The sequence below is a fragment of the Falco peregrinus genome, chromosome 3, assembly GCF_023634155.1.
Source record: "Falco peregrinus isolate bFalPer1 chromosome 3, bFalPer1.pri, whole genome shotgun sequence".
In the NCBI taxonomy this organism is placed as follows: domain Eukaryota; kingdom Metazoa; phylum Chordata; class Aves; order Falconiformes; family Falconidae; genus Falco; species Falco peregrinus.
In genome coordinates, this window is record NC_073723.1 from 91,223,876 (window position 1) to 91,246,142 (window position 22,267).

General features: G+C 40.3%; 1 protein-coding gene across 1 annotated transcript in view; it reads left to right on the forward strand.

Moving 5' to 3' along the window:
• The window catches only part of PHLPP1 (PH domain and leucine rich repeat protein phosphatase 1), a 144,414-nt gene that overhangs the window by 71,286 nt on the left and 50,861 nt on the right, over positions 1-22,267 (forward strand). Inside the window, 2 exon segments of the mRNA XM_055800817.1 lie at positions 7,502-7,698; positions 9,717-9,842. Of these exon segments, the coding sequence (XP_055656792.1) occupies positions 7,502-7,698; positions 9,717-9,842 (323 nt within the window).

The window sequence follows — 22,267 nt, forward strand, 5'->3', positions numbered from 1 at the left end:
CTTGCTTACCTCTAATTGCAAATAGGGCCCTGTTCACCAGTATATAACCTACACAGCCTGTTGCCTTTATTAAGTCATCCTGGTGTAGAAGTGTTGGTTGACAGTGACTTCTAAATGAATTCTGCTGAATCACTGTTAGGTTTTTCTTCAGAAGCTTTTGGCTTATGCAGGTTGATATTTAGCTTTTGACAGTAAAGCTATTGCAGCCATTTCCACTGATAAATATGTGACACTCGGTAGAAAAGCTTTTTAAAAAAGTCATTTTTGTTAAATTTTGTCTACAATATCTTTTTAAGTGTTGATACCATGGTTTTAGGGCTCCTCTGTGGAGGTGGTGAGTCTTGTGAGAACAAGATACAAGGAATGATCAAGTGAACAAACATTGAACTCTGTCTCAGTGGGGACAAGAGAGGGGAGTGTTTTCTGCATTATGAAATTCATAAAAACCTTTCCTCCAGTGAGAATTTAATATAAGTGGAAAGCAGGATTATTGCTATAAAACTAGTAACTGTGTTTTATTGTATCACATCATATAGCAATAAAGCTTGTCTTTTAAGAATGATCTTCCTACAAAGCAGGAATACACTTCACAAAACTAAAGGCTGTCTGTCTTCTACTCTGCCAGTTTTGTCCCATAGCGAATGTTCCTTTAAAGAAAAAGGTAAGTCAACACAGTTAAGTAAAATCCAGCATTTGTGGTCTGCTTTTGTTTCTCAGGTGAAAAGGTGACAGCCTTCAAGTAGTAGAGCTTGATTTGCTAATTCCTAAAAGAAACTTAACTACTTCAGAGCTTCCCCCAGCCCCCCCAGTAATACAGAATGCAGCAAAATGAGGAGTATAATGAGTAAAGTCTATGCTGTTCTTATGGATATGTAACTATCAGCATAATGGTGACAGAGTTCCTCACCCACAAAGCAATAGAGACTCAGTTGGCAGCCTTATGTTAAAACTTAACAGGAATTTTTTTAAGAGTCCAAGCAGCTGCTGGTTTTGGAATGACTTGCCAGGTGAAATTTTGCTGTATATATACTTTGTCTGTTACCTTTGCAAAAGCATCCTTAGTTGATTGCTGGTAGAGACTACAAGGTGAATCCTCAGTCTTAGTTAAATATAAAGCTTGTCAATTCTGTGTCTTTATTCTTAAATTATAACAGTGTGGACCTTCACAAGGAAAAAAAAACACCACTAATAGGCATGTAACTATAAGTAGGCTTTCTTCATAAATTTAAAATAGAAATGAGAACAGTAAAATAGTTTCAGAGTTTTTACTTGTGCTTTTCTCCTTCTTTGCTGCCCTCCTTTTTCTTTCCCTTTTCCCTCTTTTTCTTCAATCCAACTGCTGCTTTACTTTTATACATCACATTGCACTGGGCTTTGCCTCAAGTCATCACCACTGTCCTTAGTTTGACAAGATTGCAAGGGGAAGCAGCCTTAAATGACTGAGAAGCTTCAAAAACATTGCAGGCAGGAGCTTCATCTGTATTTAATGAAAGCATTTGGGCAAAAGTAGAAATCTGCAGAATGATCTGGCAGTAAGGGTTCAGTAACAGCTATCATGGCACAGTTTCCTGAAGGGTGGACAAAGACGCTCAAGGCTTTCAGTGTTTTGTGCTAATTGAGGCTTCTTTGCACTTGGGTTTAGCCAAGACCAGTGCTGAGCCTTGATTTGCAGGTTTGCAGGCAAGGTGGGTGTCAGGTGTTCCCAGTTTCAGTTCCAATGGATGGTGGGGACCGTGCTCCAGGTGTGAACTGAGAAACTGCCACCTCCCTTGCTGATGCACCTGCTCAGGCAGGAAATAGCCCAGCTTTTCTTAGTGGATTCAGACCAAAGTCTTCAAAACTGATGGGTGATTTATTTTTATTTTTTTCCACTACATACAAGACTTTACGTTCACAGAATGTTAGCGTGTGAAATATCTTATTTCTGAAATGACTTGCTGAAAGCCGTGGGTGGGTTTAATTACATATCCTCTCCAGGAGCAGCCACCGTGTTACAGCTCTGGCCCCTGCGTGCCATTCCTCTGCTCTCCATGCTGAACTACTCACCACCGTGAGCTGTCCCTAAGGCCTCTCAGTCAAAAAGAGACACAAGAAATGAAAGCAGCCTGTTTTGTCTGAAAGGGCTTGGGGACAGTTTACCAGGAGCAGCTGATGCAGTGGGGCTGATGCAATTCTGGCCTCTGGCCAGGGCCCCAGCAGTGTGCAAATGAGGATGATGACCTCTGTAGCTGGCCCAGCTGTAGCAGGAAAAGGACATCCCTATATTGGGCACTTCGAGTCATTCAGTCACTTCTGAAAAGCCTCAAACTTAAGATGTTATTTCTACTGAATAACTTAAGCCTCTCTTACCGCTGGTGAATACCCGAGGCGGCTCAGAGCGGGCAGTCTGTCCAGCTGGCTGTGCCTGCAGCTCTCAGAATTTTTTGAGTTTTCATTCCATCAGACCAATATTAGTAATAAAAATAAAATCCACTGCACAGAAGTGAATGCGTTTCTTATGTCAACACTTTTCCTCACTCTTATTTTGGTAATGCCTTAAATTGTTCTTTAGACACAGACTTTATTGGCTGTACTTTTCAAACGGGGTAATAAGAAGTACTTGCAACTTAATCAGCCATGTAGCTGCAGAGAGGGGTGTTTGGTTTTTTTTTTTTCCTGAGTACTTTTATGTCCTATAATGAGCTGGTATTTTATAACTTCTGATGGTAATGTATTCCATATGTCTTCCATTGCTGGGATAAAGAGCTTTACTCCAGAATCCAAAGCAAGTGGCTGTGCGTATTTATTTAATAAGGTTTGAAGTCTTTGCACTAGGCGGGATGTCAGTATGTTGCATACTCTGAGCTTCCTCAGGCTGGTTGTGGTGAGGTCTTAGTTCTTTAACATCATGGAAAGATCACTGGTGTCCATCTGTGCTTCCTGCGAAGCAGCATAGGGTTCATGGTTCCAATGACAGTCCCTTGTTTCAATCAAATTCCATGCTTTTCTCTGTCCTTGTTCTAAATACCAGTAGTTTCCCTCCAGGACTTGGGACAAGCTAAAACTGGGAGGAATTCAACCATGAATGTCAAGATAGGCAGATGAGTGGTCTGCTTATAATTCCTTGAGTCATCTCCTCTGATGCCTCATGCAGAACAAAAGTCCTGTTGTGGGGGTGCTTAGGAGCTGCTGTAGTCTTGGAGTCCTGACAGGAATGAAAAATAATCTTTGTATGGTTTCTTCCTAAAATACTCGAACTGCTCTGGTTGGACTGAGCATTTGAAAAACATTTTCTGGTATGCGACTCTCCTAGATGTTCTGGCATATTTGCCTCCACTCTGATCTCAGCAACAGTAATTATCTTAAAAGTTTTTGGCAGGATTCAAGTTCGTGTTTCAAGTCACAAAGGATCATCATTACCATTTTGTCTGCACAACTGTCGGCTTCAGTATAATATCACAGGCCCCTGTGAAAACTCATCTGCTCCCTTCGGGTATAGTTAAAACCGAAGAAAAATCTGAATGTGAATCTCACAGTCTTCTAAATCTCAAACAAGAGGTCTGTGAGACAGATTGAGGAAGGAACATAATTTCAGAACTGCTGATGCTTTTGCTGAAAATGGTGCTTCCACTGGTAGGTTACCTCAAAAACAACTGATTTTTTTTTGGTGGTGATGCTACGGTTATGCCATATTTTGTGGTCTTTGATCCATAGCCTAAAGGCATTCAGGTGAAATCCAAATTGCCCCATCCCTCCTGTGAACTTGGAAGAAAAAGGTCATTTGGCTTCTCATTTGATTGATTTCCATGCCATAGAAGAGGCAGGTGCACTTCTGAGCCCTTTCCTTGTCCTCTGCTGCTCCTGGGGTGTTGGGGATGAGCCCTCCGGCAGGAGCTGGGCCCTGGGGCAGTGTGAGACCCAGCCACCAGCTGCCTTCCTCCCTGAAGTCATTGCTTCACGCTGTTCCCAAGTCCCATCCCGCTTCTCTTGTGGCAGAGCTTGCTGTCATTTAAACTTTTCCGGCTTTTATGCTCTCCTGACAGCAAATATCTGAGCTCTTTGCAGCAGTCTGTCCAAGCTTATCTTTCAGTAGGCAAGGCTGCTTCTTGTCGAACAGTTTTGCTCCGTTACCTGCAAAACTTCCATAGATTTGAGGGTCTGGTTCCACAACTAGTTGGTATGCCCTTGAGTAACCTCTACTTAAAATTGAATAAGCCAGCAGCTTGTGACCACCCCATCCCCCTTACATGATAATAGAACACTGTGATACTATCAAATCTTAATGATTATACAACTCTTTAGCAGGAAGAAAACAATGTGTGAGCAGATTGCGTCTCAGGCAACAACATGTGATCCAATATTAAACATGAGTTATTCAAGTTACAGAATTATGAAATCGTGGAAGAGCCCAGGTTGGAAGGCACCTCGAAAGATCATCTGGTCCAACCAGATGGTTGGTTATGTAGTGAAGAAGGCAAGAATAGGAAGAGAGAAACCATTTGCCTTAACAAAATAGGCCCAGTATTTTATTTCTGCGTGTTCTCATCAGGAATTCTCATCAGGAACCTTCTACCTTTCAGGTGGCAAGGGGTAGTATTTGCTGGGAAAAAGCACCTTAAATCCTTCAAGTTTGAAGGGGCTGTTGTTAATTATTATTATTTTTTTATTTGTAGGAATAACTGCATATTCTTACCCCAGTAATTTTTCCATCAAATCTGAAGTTTGGGAGAAAGTACAGTTCTTACCTAACATGCATACTGGTGATAGCTCTGTTCTGGCTTTTCTAGTAAACATTTACTGATGGTTCTGATTGTTACTGTGACTTGTGAACTTACAACCTTGATGAATTTAGATGAAATTTGAAGAGCTGCCTTTTGGAGAGTTCTGAGTAGTTTTACAGATCAAGCTGGGCCTACCTTCAGGTAGCTAGTCCAAGAGAATCTGGTCCTGGCAAGCAGGTTTCTCAGGCTTCTGATTTTTTTTTTTATTATTTTTTTTTTTGTATACACCCTCCTCCCCCAACTCTTCTAAAGAGTAATTTTTCAGCACCCTTTGGGAAGTGTGGGTGCCCAGTGTGGTAGTCATTTTAACACTAGACTAGCCAGGTTATTGACACTTTTTCATTGCTCCGGAGTGCTGCCGTGTTTCCTGCCAAGCCTCTTGGCTGCAGCAGCGTAGCAGGAGCTTGTCTCTTTGTTATCCGCGATAATCCTGAAGAACTTCTGAGGTTTGGTGTTTTCCAGGACACTGGTCTGCCCATATTAAGTGTGAATTATGCCCATTGTTCCTGGGTGGGTAAAGTTGTATTCAGCTATATTAAAATGCTAAATGAGCTTGGCTTCCCAAGGGATTGAGCCTGTCCTTTGCAATCCTAAGGGGTTCAGTCAGCAGTGGGTTGTGCTTTTCCAGTGAAGTTAGAGAGCATGCAGCCAGGAACAGGCCCTGGAAGATGCCCATAAAATGTAATTTTTGAGGTGAAAATGCCCACACCCCTGACAACTATTCCTCACACAGCCATACTATTAATACTTACCAGGTACTTTTTACTCCATTACAGAGATTTTATTGTTTCTGTGTGCAGTTAATTCTTTAATCAATGCTTTGCACCATGGGGTCCATTGTTCTGCACAAGCTAGGTGAATTATTACTTACTTCAGCAACCACATTTTCCATATTCCAAGTGTAAAGTTTGGTTCAGCTTTTGTGTTTCAGGCTGAGTTGCTCTATTTTACTCGCTTGTACTCTCTATCAGTCTTTCTGTAGCTTTGCATAGAGTGGATGTCCCCTGTTTCCCTCTGTTCTGCTGGGCAAAATGTTTATCCACAGCTTCTGTTCTTTTGGCAGTGAAATTACTGCTTTCTTGGGGCACCTATTTTTGTATTAGATGCTGATACCCTCCGGGCATTAAAGTTTCAGTATTTTAGCTTCAAGCAACGGTGATGTTCCTGCAGATCCAAACTGGCAGATGTTGGTAGCCTAAATGCTAGTGTTTATTAGAGCAGAGCAAGGCTTGAGGGTAACTATGCCAAGTCTTGGCTCATTAAACCAGCAGGAAGATTCAAGAAGGCTGCTTTTAAAGATAAGGGCAAGAATTGGCACAGGGTAGACGAGGGTGAGAGAACGGCAGTGGGTAGGCCATGTGGTAGGTGTCTTCTATCTTCCCACAGATAATTTGAAGGCAAGAGCAGACTCATTGAGACCAAAGAGCTGTCATACAAGCAGGAGTAATAGCATGCTGGAGTAATAGTGTGCAGCACTTTTCACTGCTGCGGTTTAATTGGCGCTGGTCTGAAATTCAGGGGTTAGAAGACAGGATTGATTGCTGCTTTTATGAGTCCTAACTAGTTATTAATTTCTTGGGTTTTTAAGAATTTTGGTAAGTATTAGTGTAGGAAAACTGAATGATTTGTCTTTTTATCATGACAGGGTATGTACTTAAATTAATGTAGCCTTTGGTTCGTTTATCCAGGGGAGCTCCCCTCCAAAGTTCTGCCAATACTTGTGTTCTTATAGAAACTTGGACTGGTTTAACTTGAACATGATTACCCCTTGTCTTTGTTTGCAGAAGACTTAGTATATTTGGATGACTCGGAGCTGGGCTGGACTGTTTAGGGTTGATAAGGTAACTCGATGTGGATAAATACTTTAGATTAGAATAAGGCAACTGTGCTTTTTCCCATTTATATCCTAAAAGAACATGATCCTGTAAGAGCGGAGACGAGAGATGCTTGTCTTTGTGCTGCCATTGTTAACGTGGTTTTCTCTAGAGTAAAATCTTATTAGTAGATTAGATTAGTAGAGTCTGAGCCATTTAAAGTAATTTAACAGATTTGGTCTAACTGGTAGTCATGCTAATAATCTGAATTATTATAAATGGCAAATTCATTGTAATACAGACAAAAGTACTTCACTCTTTCCAAAGCTCTGCTCAGACTGAAGCAGGGTCTGCGAGGGGTTTCATGTAGGATGCCGTATGTTTACCTTGTCACTGAGTGTACTACCTCGGCTGTGGGGTTTGGACTGAACAAGGTGGGCTGGAGAGAGCAAAACTGTATTCCTTGGGAAGCTATTGAAGCTATTCAAACCATGACCTTGAGGATGACCAGAAGAGACATGGAAGTGCAAAGGTGTGGGTCAGCGTGCAGTACATCACCCCCTTTTTGCAGTTACTAAACAGTCAATGTGAAGTCAATGGTAACCAGTTACTGTTGAGGATGGACATTTGATTTCCAGGTCCCACAGAGAAGACTACAGAGAAGTACCATTAATTGGTACTTCTGTGAGTATTGCAGATTAATGTGATCTGCTCTCCATGATACCAACTTGTCAATACTTCTACCCATTAAAGAAGCCTGTACTGAAGCTGATAGTAAATAACCTGCTTGCATGGTTTTGAAGCTTTCTTTCATTTTTCATGCTGCAGTCTTTAGCATGAAAACTTGCTGATAAAGTCTCAGGATGACTTGAGTGGAAGAGGCAAAGATTTTCTGTGATTAAGTGGATGCTTTTGTTTCTATTTCAGGAAAGCCCCACAGCATTGGCAGCTCTGAACGGATTCAGCTCTCAGGAATGTACAATGTTCGAAAAGGGAAAATACATTTGCCAGTCAACAGATGGACAAGACGCCAAGCTATCCTTTGTGGAACATGCCTAATTGTCTCATCAGTAAAAGAAAGCCAGACGGGAAAGATGCATGTCCTCCCTTTAATTGGTGGAAAAGTAAGATAATTTATGTTATACTTTTACTTGCTTGACCCCTGTCTCTTTACGCAAAGAATATTGCATTCAATTATGATGATTCTGACCCTCCAAAAGCTTGTTTCTGTAAATGGGATTATCAAATTATATAAATGACTTTTGATTATTGTCAGAGTCATATTTAACAATTTACAATGTTTGGATTAAAGTGCTAAAGAAAAGTAATGGAAGCCCATTCAGTTTCTTTTTTTCTTGTGTGTGGTGTTAAATGTTTTATATGTGTGATAGTATACAGCTGAAGAATACTTACAGCTGTACTGTGTATGATCTGTACCATGCCTCCTCATCCAGGTTTGATCCATATTGGGTTACTCCTAAGATCTGAAAATTAACCAATAAAGGCATAGGCTTAGCTTGAACATTGGAATTTTTTTGAGTGTTCAACATTGTATGAGTAGCAGTCTGTTGTAAGCTAACAGCAGCAAATATTTTCATTTGTGAAAAGCTGAAACTGGACTTTTTTCTGATTGATTACTTCTGGAACCCAGGAGGCCCAGTCTGAACACAAGGAGAATGTGGGTTTTATTCACTGTGAGGATGACCAAGCACTGGCAAAGACTGCACAGAGGGGTTGTGGAGTCTCCCTCTTTGGAGATATTTGAAAACTGTCTGGACATGGTCATGGGCAACTGGCTGTAGGTGGCCCTGCTTGAGTGGGGGATTGGACCAGATGACCTCCAGAGGTCCCTTCCAACCTCAACTATTCTGTGATTCTGTGAAACTTTGGTGAAGACAGTACAATTACATTGATATTTCGACGTAAATAATGTTTCAGGACACTATTACTGTCTTTATTAGCCAAGGTAATGGGAACAGAATCATCAGCTTGAGGATGAATTTACAGCTGAAGTAATGCTTCTTTACCTTGCATACTGATAAGTTTGATTCTTAAGAGTCATTAGGAGAGAAACAAGCTTCACAATGTTACATATGCAGACTACAGTTGATTCATTAATATTCTGCAGTAGCACTGTGGAAGGTAGTGCTGCCTTCTAGGAGCTGTTTTTCCTATCTCCTTTCATGATCCTTCACGTGGCTCTCCAGCTCCTCCCTGGAGGTACCAAAGTAGAGACATTGTCCTCTCTTAGCAGCAGTGGGTGAACTCTGACAGTGAATTGTATTCCTGGCTGTAGCACGCTGGAGAGGACAGGATTCAGGTCCCCATCAGCCTTCTCTTTGAGATGAAAAACATTATTATTATTTTTTAAAAATTTAAAAGGAGAAGGATTGCTTAACATGTAATTTCTAAGTTTCTTTTGCACAGAAATGCCTCATGTAATGTAAAGCATGTAGACTGCGTTAAGCAGAAAGTTGACAACAAATTTTAAAAAAGGAGAACCAACCTGAGAAAAATGCACTGAGGGCATCTGCCGACAAAGCTTGGGAGGAGGATGCTTGGCACAGAACAAGTGTTTTTTAAATTATCGCTCAAAAAATTATTCTTCCTCAACCCCATAAATACTCTGCACTTCCTGGTTTGCAGAGGCTTTCCAGAATGCGGTGCTGAGACATTGATACCATAAGTTGTGTGGGACTTCTCATGTATGGTAGCAGAATGATGTATTCTGGGTGTTTTTTAGCAAGTTGAGAAATGCCAAAGAATTTAATTGGGGCTGTAAGAGAAGCATTTTGTTAAGCCTGTTTTTAATAACCAGGAGTATAAGTTGTACTTCTTTAGGTTGTATAAAGACAGCCTTCGATGTGTTTTACCGGGAAACCTTTCATGGTGCTCAGTCTGTCTTAAAATGCTGATGTTCTTGGTGGTTTTCTCCTTCGCTTCCTTCATCCTTCTGTTCCCGTTCCTTGCTTGTGTAGATTTCATGAATATTTGACAGCCAAGATCCAGCTTGAGTATTTGAGAGGGTTTGTCCAACTCTGCTTGACAAGCTCCTCTTGGGCACACTTAAACTTTCCTTGGGGAGTTCTGCAAAGAGGCTTTTGATTCTTATTCACTAACACTTTTTCTTTCTCTGCTGTAGGTGGAAGAAGTGAAAAAGCACCAGCACTGTTTAGCATTTAGCTCCTCTGGACCTCAAAGCCAGACCTACTACATTTGTTTTGATAACTTCACTGAATATTTGCGATGGCTTCGACAAGCATCGAAGGTGAGAATAGTGCAAATTCCTGCCGGAATGGGATGTTCATAGTGTTTCCCCCAGTTCTGTCTTCTCTGTGCAGTAGTATAGTTCCTCTTCTGGGTTTGTTGTCGTGAACTGCTGTGCTGCTGGTGGTGTTGCATAATTTGAGAGCTCTTGGTAACAGGCAACAGGGAGCTGAATTTTTCTGCATTTGTACTCAAACTGCTTTCTATCGTGGTTGTGTAAGCAAAGTGCTGTGCTGGGTTTTCTCCCTTTCCTCATCTTGATCCAGCTGGGTGGATGGAATGAGATCATTAGAACAAAAAGGATGACAAATAGAACTGTTAAAATGTCAGTTTAAAAAGTTTTGTTTCAATGTTAATAAAACCTAAAATAGTGTTGATTTTTTTTTTTAATTTGTTCCTTACACAGAACCTAAAGATTAAATAGCTAGAATTAAGGAATTTTTTTCTTACTTGGAAATATTGCTGAATCTCTCTTTAGTTTTATAACTATTTGATTTTTGAGGGTTTTATTAAGTAATCATTTTATGTCAGTAAAAAACCCCACCAACTAAAGCTTTTGTAAACCAAATTGTATACTGTGCCTAGAGCAGATTTTATTATGGGAATTTAGTCCTGCGTTATTTCATTTTGACTCTTCAGTTCTACTTTGTGTTGTTGAAAGGTTGTTCTTGCAGTTAGCTGTTTTATCTCTTAATCCCTGCTACTTTTTTGATAAACCCTTTCTAAAGTAATTTTTATATCTTGAACCATTGTGTTTCTATATTTTTAACACGCAAGTTCTTTTGCTGTGCCGTCAGCGCTCTCTTTCTAGTTGGGCCTAAACTGTCCATCAGCTTTATACTTGATAGCGCTGTCTGTTTATGCTCTTCACTATGTTAAAGCAACTTCGTTTTATGTAGTACTAATTGGAGGTATTTATGGCGCACTAGATCCGTTCTGTCTTTTTAGATTGCAATAATGTATTACCCAGTCTATTGCCTGTAGTACAGCCTGGGTTGTGGCCTTTTTTGAGAGGTTTGATTATTATGTCAAACTTTCTTCAAGCAGGAACTATGGCACCTCCCAACACATGCATCATTTAAAGTGTCCTTTAGGGTTTTTTTCTAGTAAGTTTTAAAATTCTTTTTAAAGATGCTGTTCTGACATCCCTGCTCAGGTCTGTTAAGCCTCAAGGTAAAAATCCCCAAGGCATGTTTCATGAGACAGCAAGGCATGGTCTGTCAGGTTTTTGAGTTCTTGCTGCTTTGTGGCTATCTCTGGGAGAGTAATGTCCTTTCATCTCCAGGGGCTTTGACATCAGATAAATGAAAAGCAAATCTAATGAGTGAGAAAAACAGTGGGAAACAATGAACTTCAGAAGCAGAGATAAATGACCAGAAAGCCCCTCTGAATTACTGGCAGCATAAGCTTGTTCTGTGCCATGCTGTGCTTCTCTCTGTCTCTCTAGTTCACCCAAATGACTAACAGCATCGGGACGATAGCCAGCATGAGAACATATCCTCATGCACTCATGATAACCTCCCATTTTTCTTATGTAAGAGTAGTAAGAAAATACATAGTTTCAAGTGTCTTTTCAGACTGTCAGAACTGAAGAAACTCGCTGTGCTCTTCTGTTTGTTGGTAAAACATGCTTCGAGAAATGATGCTTCATTTTTCCCAACTTGCCACCCCCAAAAACTGAGACTCTTGTGTTCTGGATTCATGGATTTTGAAACAGTACTTTGCCACTTCAAGTTGCTTTTTTAATGTTTGGGTTCTCTATCCTTAGACTGAAAAACAGAGGCAAGCATGATTGTATGCAAGGCAGTTGTGTGGGAAGTACTGTGCAGTAACAGTGTTTCTGAAGAAGAGCAACAGAGAAACTAGTAATGCTGCAAAAGTACCTGTGACTTCCTCCAGCTGATGCTGTTCTTGCCTAAGTACTTAGTTGTAAGGCGCATTGCCCCTGATTTACAAGTACAAATAAAGGAGAGAAAGTTTCAGCTTCAGCTCTGTACTTCAGGCAAGCTGGCATTCTCACGCAGGAAAACCCCCCCAACGTTTATATGAGTTACTCTGCCTCAGGTGTTTGGAAGCTACTCAGGTTCAAAGAACTTGAAAAATTCTTGTTAACCAAGAAAATACAGTGTCAAGCATTGTATGTCTAAAGGCAAGCAAATTTAGGAAGGGAGATGTTATGACTGTCTAATTCTGAGCTTCTAGTTGCTTGTTAAGTGCTGAGTCACATGCTGCTTACAGACCCGTCTTTAATCGTGGTGTTGTACATAGTACTTGCACTTTTGTGAATTATTGTGAATAATATTTAAGGCTTTATTTTAAATACAGGTGTTATTTAATGACATTTGTTTTGAAACTGATATTCATGTTAAACTACTGCTGAGTGTAAGTTATCTGCAGAACTTTGTGTTCCTGGTGCATGCTGCTGAAAACTGAGGCTTCTGATACTTGGAAGTGCAATGAAAATTTTCATTATAAATCTTAATGCTGAAGGAGATCCCTGGTAAAATATTTCATTAAAATTGCTCAATTCAGTTTTTAACTATGAAAAAAAATTTTCACGTCTGTCTTCTGTAAACTTTAAAAGAGCAAGAAGATGATGTTATTTTAACTTTTAAATAACAAGCCTAATCTTGAAAGGAGACTTTGCAAAGAATGCTTGCTCTGCAGTCTTTCTCCCCACAGAAAATTGGCAATGTTGACTTGTTAGTGGTTTTCCAGAATGAGACAAATCCTAATGCATCACTGCTGCAATAAGTATATGTATGCTAGAGGAGATTTGAATTCATGTTTGCAGAGGCTTGGGCTCAATTTAATGAAAAATGAGCATCATTCCTGTATAATCTGATTGGTTCTAACAGAGAAATCTATCATAGCCAAGACAGCTCTTGTGCTCTGCCCCAAAAATTTTTGGAAGGGGTTTCTGAATAGTGTTAGGATTGGTTGTCCTGAAGTGAACAGAACCTGTGGTTTTAGGATAGACTGGAATTATTGCACAAATACTGACCTAAATATCAAACTTAGTGACATACTTACTCCAAATAGGTCACTTTTACATATGCTGATTGAGCTCAAACAGAATATTTTTAAAAGCTGAAAATGTGGCTTGTTCTTTAATATTGATGGTTCTATACCACAGTGCATTTCTTTCCTTTTACTTTCCAAATACTGAAGTCCTAATTAAGGAAGCTCAAAAGGAAAATAACAACAAATTTGGTCCTTTGTGATCTAATATGTTCGTTCTGTTGCCAAATGTTGGAAAACAAGCTTATGCAACTGGGAGGGGGTTGGAAGGAGAAGAAAGGGACATCTTCATGGCTTTAAAGAATTTTGTCTGCATAAAGTTGGCATGATGGTTCTGGAACCCGCACAATTACTTGCAGAGCAATTCTGATTTGTCACTGTTTACTACTTGGACGTCAAACGCAGAAGGACAGGTGTAGAATGTGCAGTTAGTAGTGAAGAGGAGATGATGAGGGCTTTCCTTGTTGGCTACTTCCAGAACCTGAAAAGCTACACCTTTAACGTAGCAGGAGAGAGAGAGGTTTTTATGTATAAGGTGTTACTGAGTGGTGGAACTTGCTGGCATAAGGCTTATATTTGGGGTGTGGTGGCCAGCTTCTGCTGTTTGACTCTTCTAAAATGCTAAACTTAGTTTAGCGTTTTTCAACATGTGAAATGGCTGTGTAAGGGTTGACTACTGCACGACTCGTGATATGGATGGTTTGGCTGGAGTAAAAAGGGTTATCAGTCCTCCATGTTGCAAGACATACAATTAAAATGGGATGTCAACGTCTGCCTCAGAAATACAGTATTGCAGAGCTTAAGCAGGGACATATTACACAATTTTGTATTCTTGGAAATAGCATGCATCGCTGGGCATGCTGAGACGAGTTATCTGACCCCGCAGAACTTCTCCCATCTCAGTTTTAGAAGAGCAGGAAGTGTGTCGACGGCTTAATGCGACAATTATTTCCTGCTTTAGTACTCGGTTCAGCTGGGCAGGTAGGGGAAGAGAGGCAATGAGAGACAAAGGCTGTAAATAACGCATGACTGCCTCATGTAAGCTGCCTGTGCACAGCCACATGGTACATGTAGATAGGTGGAGATGTACTGGCACACAGCTGTACGTGTGCACACGCCATCGGCTGCTTCCCAGGTTGAGTTGCACGGCTGTGGCTGTAGTGACAGTGCATTTAGTGGGGAATAAGCTCTTATGTGGGGCTTAGGTGCCAGGGTGGGTTTGTACCTATACACAAAAGAACCCTCCTCTTTAAGAGGAATATCCCAAAAGAGGTCCTTGATTTAAAAACTATCAAATTTAAGAGTTTTCTCCTGCGTGAGCAGGAGTATTTTCCCTTCCCTATTTCAGTCACGCTTGTCTTCAAGTCAGCAGTGGAAATGCATGTGGTGTTCCAGGTGACCCTGGCCTGCTGTGAAAAAGGAGAGATTAAATTATGATGTCAGTGTATATTATGTTTTAAAAGTGCTAAAAATAGCAAGAATAGCAAATTCAAGTGAGAAGAGTGTGCTGCCATGTTGGTCTCCTTTTCATGTCAGTGCAGAATGCTCTCTTCATATGTTTATTTGCACGGTGAAACTAGCAGAAAATCACAATAGATTTGAATTTAGTTTATACTATACAAGTAAGTAACGCAGGAGCCTCTACAGCAGTAGTCTCCATCTTTCCTCAACTTGTATAGAGACCTACCTGAAGCAGCAGTACAAAATTAACTTTTTAGCTTTTTCTCTCTGAAGTTGCCTAGTTCTGACCAGCTGCCTCAGTCTTCTAGCTATTTTTTCAGTACAGGTTTGACGATTGTGTTCAGAGACCGTGTTGTGAAGCATGGGTCTCAACTGTGTGAAGAGGATGAAGCTGATCTGTGACTCTAGTAATACAGTTTTTATTTCTGCTGAGAAAAAAAAAAAGTCTGAGTTCTGACTGCACCCGTTTGGTGTTACAAAGCATATTTATATAAATAAATTGTACAGAATTGAACAATGAACTCCTGAACTTGATTGCGGTTCTACAAATATATTTCCAAAATCAGAGACCAAGGTGATTAGCTTGTGCAGTCGTTTACAGGAACAGTGCTGAGGAAATGTAATGAGCGACAATTGAGTGTTACTGCTGGAGATGTACCTGCTTTTCAGCTGTGCTTCATCCACCTTTGAGCTAGTGAAAGATTATCAACTGTGGGACTGCCTTTTCCTTCAGCACAGAAGATTCTGCTCATCGCTTTAATTAAAGCGATGGGTAATAAGCCATATCCACTTGTGCATATAGCTTCATCTTTATTTCAGATGCTGTCAGATGCTAACGGCTGACTTTCTCATACCAGTCATGGTCAACAACGGAAAAACCAAAGTGCAGATTCCAACTTCAGTGAGGAACACAGCCTTTGCACAGCTTTCTAATACAAAGTACAGCCTTCAGCCTGTGAAGAAGGCTTGAAGGTTAAATTAACCATACATTGTATTTGCCTTGGCTTGCCCATTAGCCAACTGACCTGTTTCCTATGTGTTTCCAGATACTATAATGAGCTGTAACGTTTTTACAGTGTTCATCGTTGCAGGGATTTTTGTTACCAAACCTCAGTAGTTGTCTCTTGAGGCATTAAGGACAGGCTTTTCTAAAGCTTGCTGGTCGGAAGCAGCTCGGAATACCTTTTTCCAAAGCCTTGACCGCAGGGCAGTGCCAATGGCCAGTGTAGGGAAAAAATCATATGCAGGGACAAAGTAGTTTAAGTAATTTGGGATGCTACTTGTTACAATTATGCCAATTTATACTGTATCTCCTCTCCAGGTGTCTGTTTAGCCTCTTAAGCAATGGATATCCCTCTTCTGGAGGTAAATGGTAGAGAACTTTACCTTAGTTTATATGAGATCTGAATTCCTAGATGAGTATTTTTGCTTTTACCTTTGTCTGTTGGTTATCACCTTTGGTAATTCTACAGAGAATTGCTGTTAGCAACAAACACACTATTTATGTTGCAGTTAGGGGTCTGTAACTTCACAGTCTTAGTCCATATGTCTGAACATGATCATGATTCTGGGCTGCCGTGTTTTTGTGTGTGTTGGGGACAGGTTGGAGGTCAGGGGCGGGCTGGTTGCTGAGAGGGTGACCGTGCAGTAGTTGGTTTGTTTATTATGCCAGTAGTGCTTGGAGTCTTGAAAATGAGTGTCTATAATAGTATGACCTAAAAATGAGTTTAGTATAATGCCAACACCAGTGGCATCTTTTGAAAATAGCCTTTAACCAATCCAAGGCTCTGCAAAAAGCTTGTTTTCTTTGAGGATAATAACTGTCCTGTTTTTTTCATATTTGTGAGACTACGAAATGCCGTTAGCCTGTTTGCAACTGTTGATGCAACATCCAGTGAAGAAAAAAGAACCTTGAAAAATTTTCTCATTTTTCAGTGGGGCTTTTTTTGAGCTGATCCTTACTTACAGGAAACATGATGACTCTTAAGTTTAGTGCAAGGAAGCCATTTTTTTTCCTCTAAAATGACAATATTGAGATAGTGCTTTCTCTAAAAATAGATCCCTAAAAATAAACCCACGTCTTCCTTTTGGCAGTGATTACAAGTATTTGAACATAAACAAACCTCTGGTTTCCATGCAGAACTTGACTTCCTTTCTTTTTTTGTGTGTGTGTGTGTGAGATCTTCAGTATTTGCTCTGCAGTCATATCTGGGCATTCTTGCTGTGGGTGGCTTCTTGTCATCCCAAGTCTGAAAGCAGAAGACTGGGCAAAGCAAACTTAAAGCCAGTTTCGTTTCTCTTTTGATGGTAACACCATCAAAGGAGCCCCAGGGAGTGTTCCTCCTCCTCTTTCCCTGCAAAACCTATTCTTTTGTGCTTTTTGTTGTTAGAGGTTAGTTGATGTTTGGGAGGTGATGAACAACTGAATGTGTTTCAGCGTAGTCTCTATTAATGGTTTGGGAGGGAAGCTCGGTGTTTTGGCTCAGCTGATTAGTTTTCCGTGTCAAAATAGTTCAGCTGATTCCAAGTGGTATAATTGGTGACTTCAAGCTTTTCTCTTAGTTTCTGCTCTAGAGAAACTATAGCTTCACTATATTATTTTTTTTCCTTTTCTTTGCTGAAATGTAGAGTCTGTGGTCCTTGTTTTGGACTTGCTGCCTTCAGTTAATAATAGAGTAGTTATTGAAGTATTGCAGCCAAGAGGGAGAACGGAAAACTAGGTATTGCCCACACATCTAGAATAGCTTTCAAGTGATGTCTTTTGAAGCCTCTAAATCAGGTTTTGATATTATTGAAGCTGAATTTGTGCAGCTGTAGCATAAATACAGGGAAGTATTGCCACAGTGTATAGCTAAGAAGCTCAGTGAGATGTCACAGATGTCACCTTATAAGGTGTGTTCAATCCAGGAGGATCCCAAAGTATTTTCAGTAATCTCTGGGTGTAGACAGGTGGGAGTCAGTGAGGGACTGTAACTTTGCTCTTCATGAAGCTCAGAGGAGCTAAGTGTCTGTGGTGAGCAGATCCCATGAGACTGGAGAGGGTTGCAGGGCCTGGCATACTGCATAATACTGTGCTATGTGTAAGGTGATAACCGAGTTGGTCTTGAAACTGAATGGCTGTAACACTGAGAGCCTTTCCAAGCAAAGTCTAGCAGGGGGGGGAAAGGGAGAGGAATTATTAGCAAAAACTAATTTTAGGGACTTGTCTCATTAGGCTTCTTCCGTAGTCAGTGAAGAAGGAAAGAAGGAAGGTCTCTGGGGAGAATGGGAAATAAGCACTGGAGACCAATTTTAGGCCCCGGGCCAGTAGAGCTATATTCATGATTGTTTGCATTATAAACCACTTGGGTCAGAAGGCTTTTCTGAGTTACTATGAAATAATGGCATGAAAAAGAGTTCGTCTCACTGTAGAATTAATCCATATGATGCAGCTGCGTAGAAGAGCCTAGGTCAGAAACTGAGGACCTAGCATAACCTCTTACTTAAACAAGACCTCATAACCTGTTCCACGTGGGACTGGGAGGACTCAGGCAAGTGAGTATCTACTGGAAGTCTCACTGGCAAGAGTCTGAAATCTATAGTAAATGCTGAAAGAAAGTCTGCTGGAGGGCTGTTCATTGTGAAGTCTGCTTGCTGGCAGTATGGCAGCGTGTCTTGGTAAAAAATTAAGTCTAACACAAGTTGCAAGAAGAAAAAGGAGCATTTCTCAATTTTTGTGAGACAGTCACCTGTTTTGCAATATTTACAGATTAATTGTTTTCAGTCAAGCTGTGTTAAGAATATTAATATTCCTTGCTCCACCAAATGGAGATGCAGATGTCTGAATTATATGTAGCTTAATGCTACAGCTAATTACTGTCCCTTAACTCCAAGTTGCATCTTAAGCCTTGTCCTTGCAGGGGGTCTTGTCAGTGTAAACATCCCAGCATGACTGCCACCAAGGTAACAGTGTTGATAATCACTCTGTGTGTAATATTGGTTCCAGTACCTGCTCTCTAAAAGAAGAGCTCTTTTCTTTCTGGAGAAACAGAAATACTCATATTCTGGTTCTGACTTCAGATAGTACCAAACATTTCCAAATGACAGGTGACAAATGTCACTTTTTTTAACAAATTCGCACTTCCAAGGTCTTGATGCTAAACCTGCGACGCTGACTGTCATGTCTATGAATTTTTTTCTGGGCTCGTATCATGAAGAGTAAAGGAAGGCAACTTCTGCTTAATTACCTGCACATTTCCCTCTCCCCTCACACAGTTGCTACTACTGTTTTCAGTGAAGTTGTTACAGCTTTGCACAAAGGCCAAAATTCTGCATACTATGTAAATCTTTGCTCAGAGCTAAGGAGAGGAGAGCAGGGACAAAGTAAATAATCTTTGTGCTCCCGAGTCTTGCCTGGGGTGAGGTGTTTGTACCAGAGGCTTTTGGGTGCATCACCTGCAGGGAAGAGATGGAGCGAGAAGCAAGGGCTCTGTGAACGCTGCCACACTGGCATGTGCTCCTGCCCTTTCCTAGTAGGCTATTACAGCTCCTTTCTATGGCTTTGCCTGTTGGGTTTGCGAATCTGAGTGATGGACATGACCTGAAGCCTCTGCTGAGTTTTATCTTTTCTTTGCAAGGCCCTTAGCTTGAGTCAGCATGCATCTAATTTAACATTTGAAAGAAAATAAAAGGGAGAGGCTAGAAAAGCTATTACCTTTTCACCCTTTGGACTGCATCCATTTTAAAAGGTTTCATTTAAAAGTGAAAATATACGGCTTTAAAAAAAAAAAAAAAACACCAAAAAACTTTTTATTTTTTTTCCCCTCTCTCTTTCATTAAGGTTTTTGGTGTTAGCTTGTTTGTCAGTCTGAACCGTTCTTCAGCTCCTGTCTGGCTGAGGGTGCTGATGTGTTTGCTGGCTGTGGAGTTCAGCTCGGCGGAGGGAGGCCTCTGCTGAGTGAGGCTTTGATGTTTGAGTAGGAAGGAGGATTAGGATTTGAAGCAAGGTTAGCTCTGAGGTGAGGAAAACTTGTTTGCTCTAAGCTGTTCGTGTAGATATTTCAAGTGTGTGTATCACAGTTTAGTTAAGCCTTATGCAGGCATTGATGGGATGTGATGATTATTGAACTGTTTAAAAACACATCCTAAAGGAGAAAAATTACACTGCCTTTGCATTAGCATGTCTACAGCAGGTGTAATTTAACATCCTCAACTCAGTTCAAACAGTCTGGGAATTTGGCTGCCTATACAGTGTGGGCTGTTTGTTTATTTTAATTGTCTTCTGTTGAAGTCCTAAATAGTAATTTCTTATCTGAATAGAGCTACAGGGAATGGGATGAGGATAAACAGGAAAAATACATAATTACGTTTGTTTAAATTCACACCACAGGTCACACAAAAAGATGTACTTGTGTAAACAAGGCTTGTGTTTGTCCATACAGCTGGGTTCAGCTGTGTTGATTGCTGACATCCATTGTCAGCAACAGATCATTTCTGTAGTATAGCCAAGGCTTTAAAACAAAGACAGTAATCAGTCTTGTTGCATAGCTCAGTGACAGCGGTGGCATTATCCTGATGGACAAAGCAAAGTGGGGATTTTTTTAGCCCTGTGTAGCAAGAAGAGGCAAGAATATTGGTTTATACAAGTATTTTTCTGTGTTTTTATTGTCAGCTGCTAAAGATTTACAGTAAACCTGTACCATACTTTCACCAGTCTTGAAATACTGCTTCCTTTCTAAAAACGGTAACACACAAATTAAAATTGAAACACCTTGACAAAACCTGTTTTTATTTAAAGCATTGCTGGCTTTTGTGACTTGTTTATACTTGCACTATTGTGGCACAAGTAACACATGTTTAAAAGTGAGTTTTCCTATTTGGGAGACTCCTAGTTTTTTGCTACGTGTACAGCTCTTAGGTGGGCAGTAGCAGAAGATGTACTGCCTGGGGGAGGGAGCGAGCTCTCCGTCAACATTATTTGTGGTGGTATTCACAGAATAAAGCTGCATTTTATTGGTGCTGGGAGAAAATTAAAAGCACAATGACAGCTTTTTGGTGGTTTTGGTGGGTAGATGCAGGGCTTTTTCTAGTACACGTGCTATAGTTGTACATTACTTCTTCAAAATGGCACTTCAGTATGCCATGCCCATGTGGAGATCAAAAAAACTCAAACCTAAACCCCAGTAGGCCAGCACTGCATAACTGAGGTTGCAACAGGAACTGGAAAAAGTCTTCCATTGGACTTGGCAGTTTGACGTGCAAAGTTGAATTTGGCCTTACCCCATTACTACTCCTCTGCTATTCCAGTGGGAGACATTGCAATACAATGGTTGACCATTAAGTGTTTCAAAATCATATGCAGAGAATGGAGGTAGCTGCAGGTTTCATCTTGTTTCTTTATATTTGTGATGATTAAAAATCCAAACTGAAAAGCAGAGTTCAAAAAGTACAAGGTCTTGCTGTGTTCGAGCTACGCTGTCAAACTGTTGCATGTCTTACTTTGCTGGTAAAGGCAGGCATTGACTCTACAGCATATGCTGTAGCTGCTGTGACTGAGAGAGTGTCATACATCGTCGTCCAAGAAGATCATTGCCCCAGTTGTTTCCCCTCATGTTATTAGTACTGGAAATGCAACGGGGGGTTGATGTGAAAACAAGTATTAAGGATATATGCAGTTTAGGATGTGATAAGAAGATGTTTCAGATAGTTAGTCGAGGCAATGGCCTCTTCTGTTTGGGGATTCATGAGTTATGCTGCTTGTGTTTTCATGTAAGTGTGTAAAGCATATAAAACAGTTATGTTTTTAAGTTTTCCGAAATAAAACGCCAGACAAGCCATAATGAGCACTTGCAGATTGGTTCCACATGTATCTAGAATGCCTTTCCCTCTAGCATTCTTACCACACTGACTCTTCACTATCTTTGTTGGAGCATGGGCCTGTTGAATCCATCCCAGATAAATTATTAGGGTATATATTTACAGCAGAATGTCTTTTTTTTATTATTTTTTTTCCTTCCAGTGGAAACCTTACATTCTGGAAATAATGTCCTTTCCTCCAGATGCTTTTTGTTCTTTGACTGTGAAGGATGTTCTAGTCAGCGTTTCCTTACCCCTTACCAGCTTATCTCTGCAGTGATTCCCCACAGTGAGTGAAGGAAACTCAGTGCTTTATTTAAAAACTGCATCATCTTTTAGAAAAATGCTTTACTCTTAATAAACAATAGCAGACACACACATGCGCAGTCTTACTGCATGTAAGTCAATTGAAGACAATTACAAGATTGAAATATCCCTTTATTGTTTGATTTGGGAACAATATAGTTTCAGAATTCCAATGCTCAGCTTCAAAACAACTGTTGAAAGTTTCTGGTGAACCAAAGAAAGTATTGTTAAGATGTTGTTCTCCTTTGTTACTCTTTGTTTTTCATCTTGTTCCTCTGTTCTCTAGGAATTTGTTACAGAACAGTATTGAGCAATGGAAAGGGAAAAGTCTTTGTAACTGCCTGTGAGAATAACTGTGTGTTTATATAAGTATTTCTTGTAACAGTTCAGAAGTTAGCTTCGTAGAGTGCTGTTTTGCTAACCAAAAAGACTTCAATAAAACTACAGTTGCTTCCAGAACTAACAGCTCTTAAAATGTGGTTTTAACTTTTACCGTTGCCTCTCGTAGAGGCATCAGTTTGTCAGTTGCATGAAAATCTTAATTAAATTCTTTGTATAACAAAATGATTCCTTTAAAAAGACACAAACAAACAAACAAAAAAATAACCAGAGTATACAACTTGTAAAAACAAAATTACTTTTAACTAGATTTTATTTTTTTTAACAGGGCTTGATAACTTTAAGGAAGGATTTGCATCCTTTTGTGAGAAAAGAATGGATTTGCTTGGCTGCTTTATCATGGTTCATATTCAGAATTACCAGTTCTGGTATTTTAGATATTTTTAGGGTAACATGCCCTGCTAA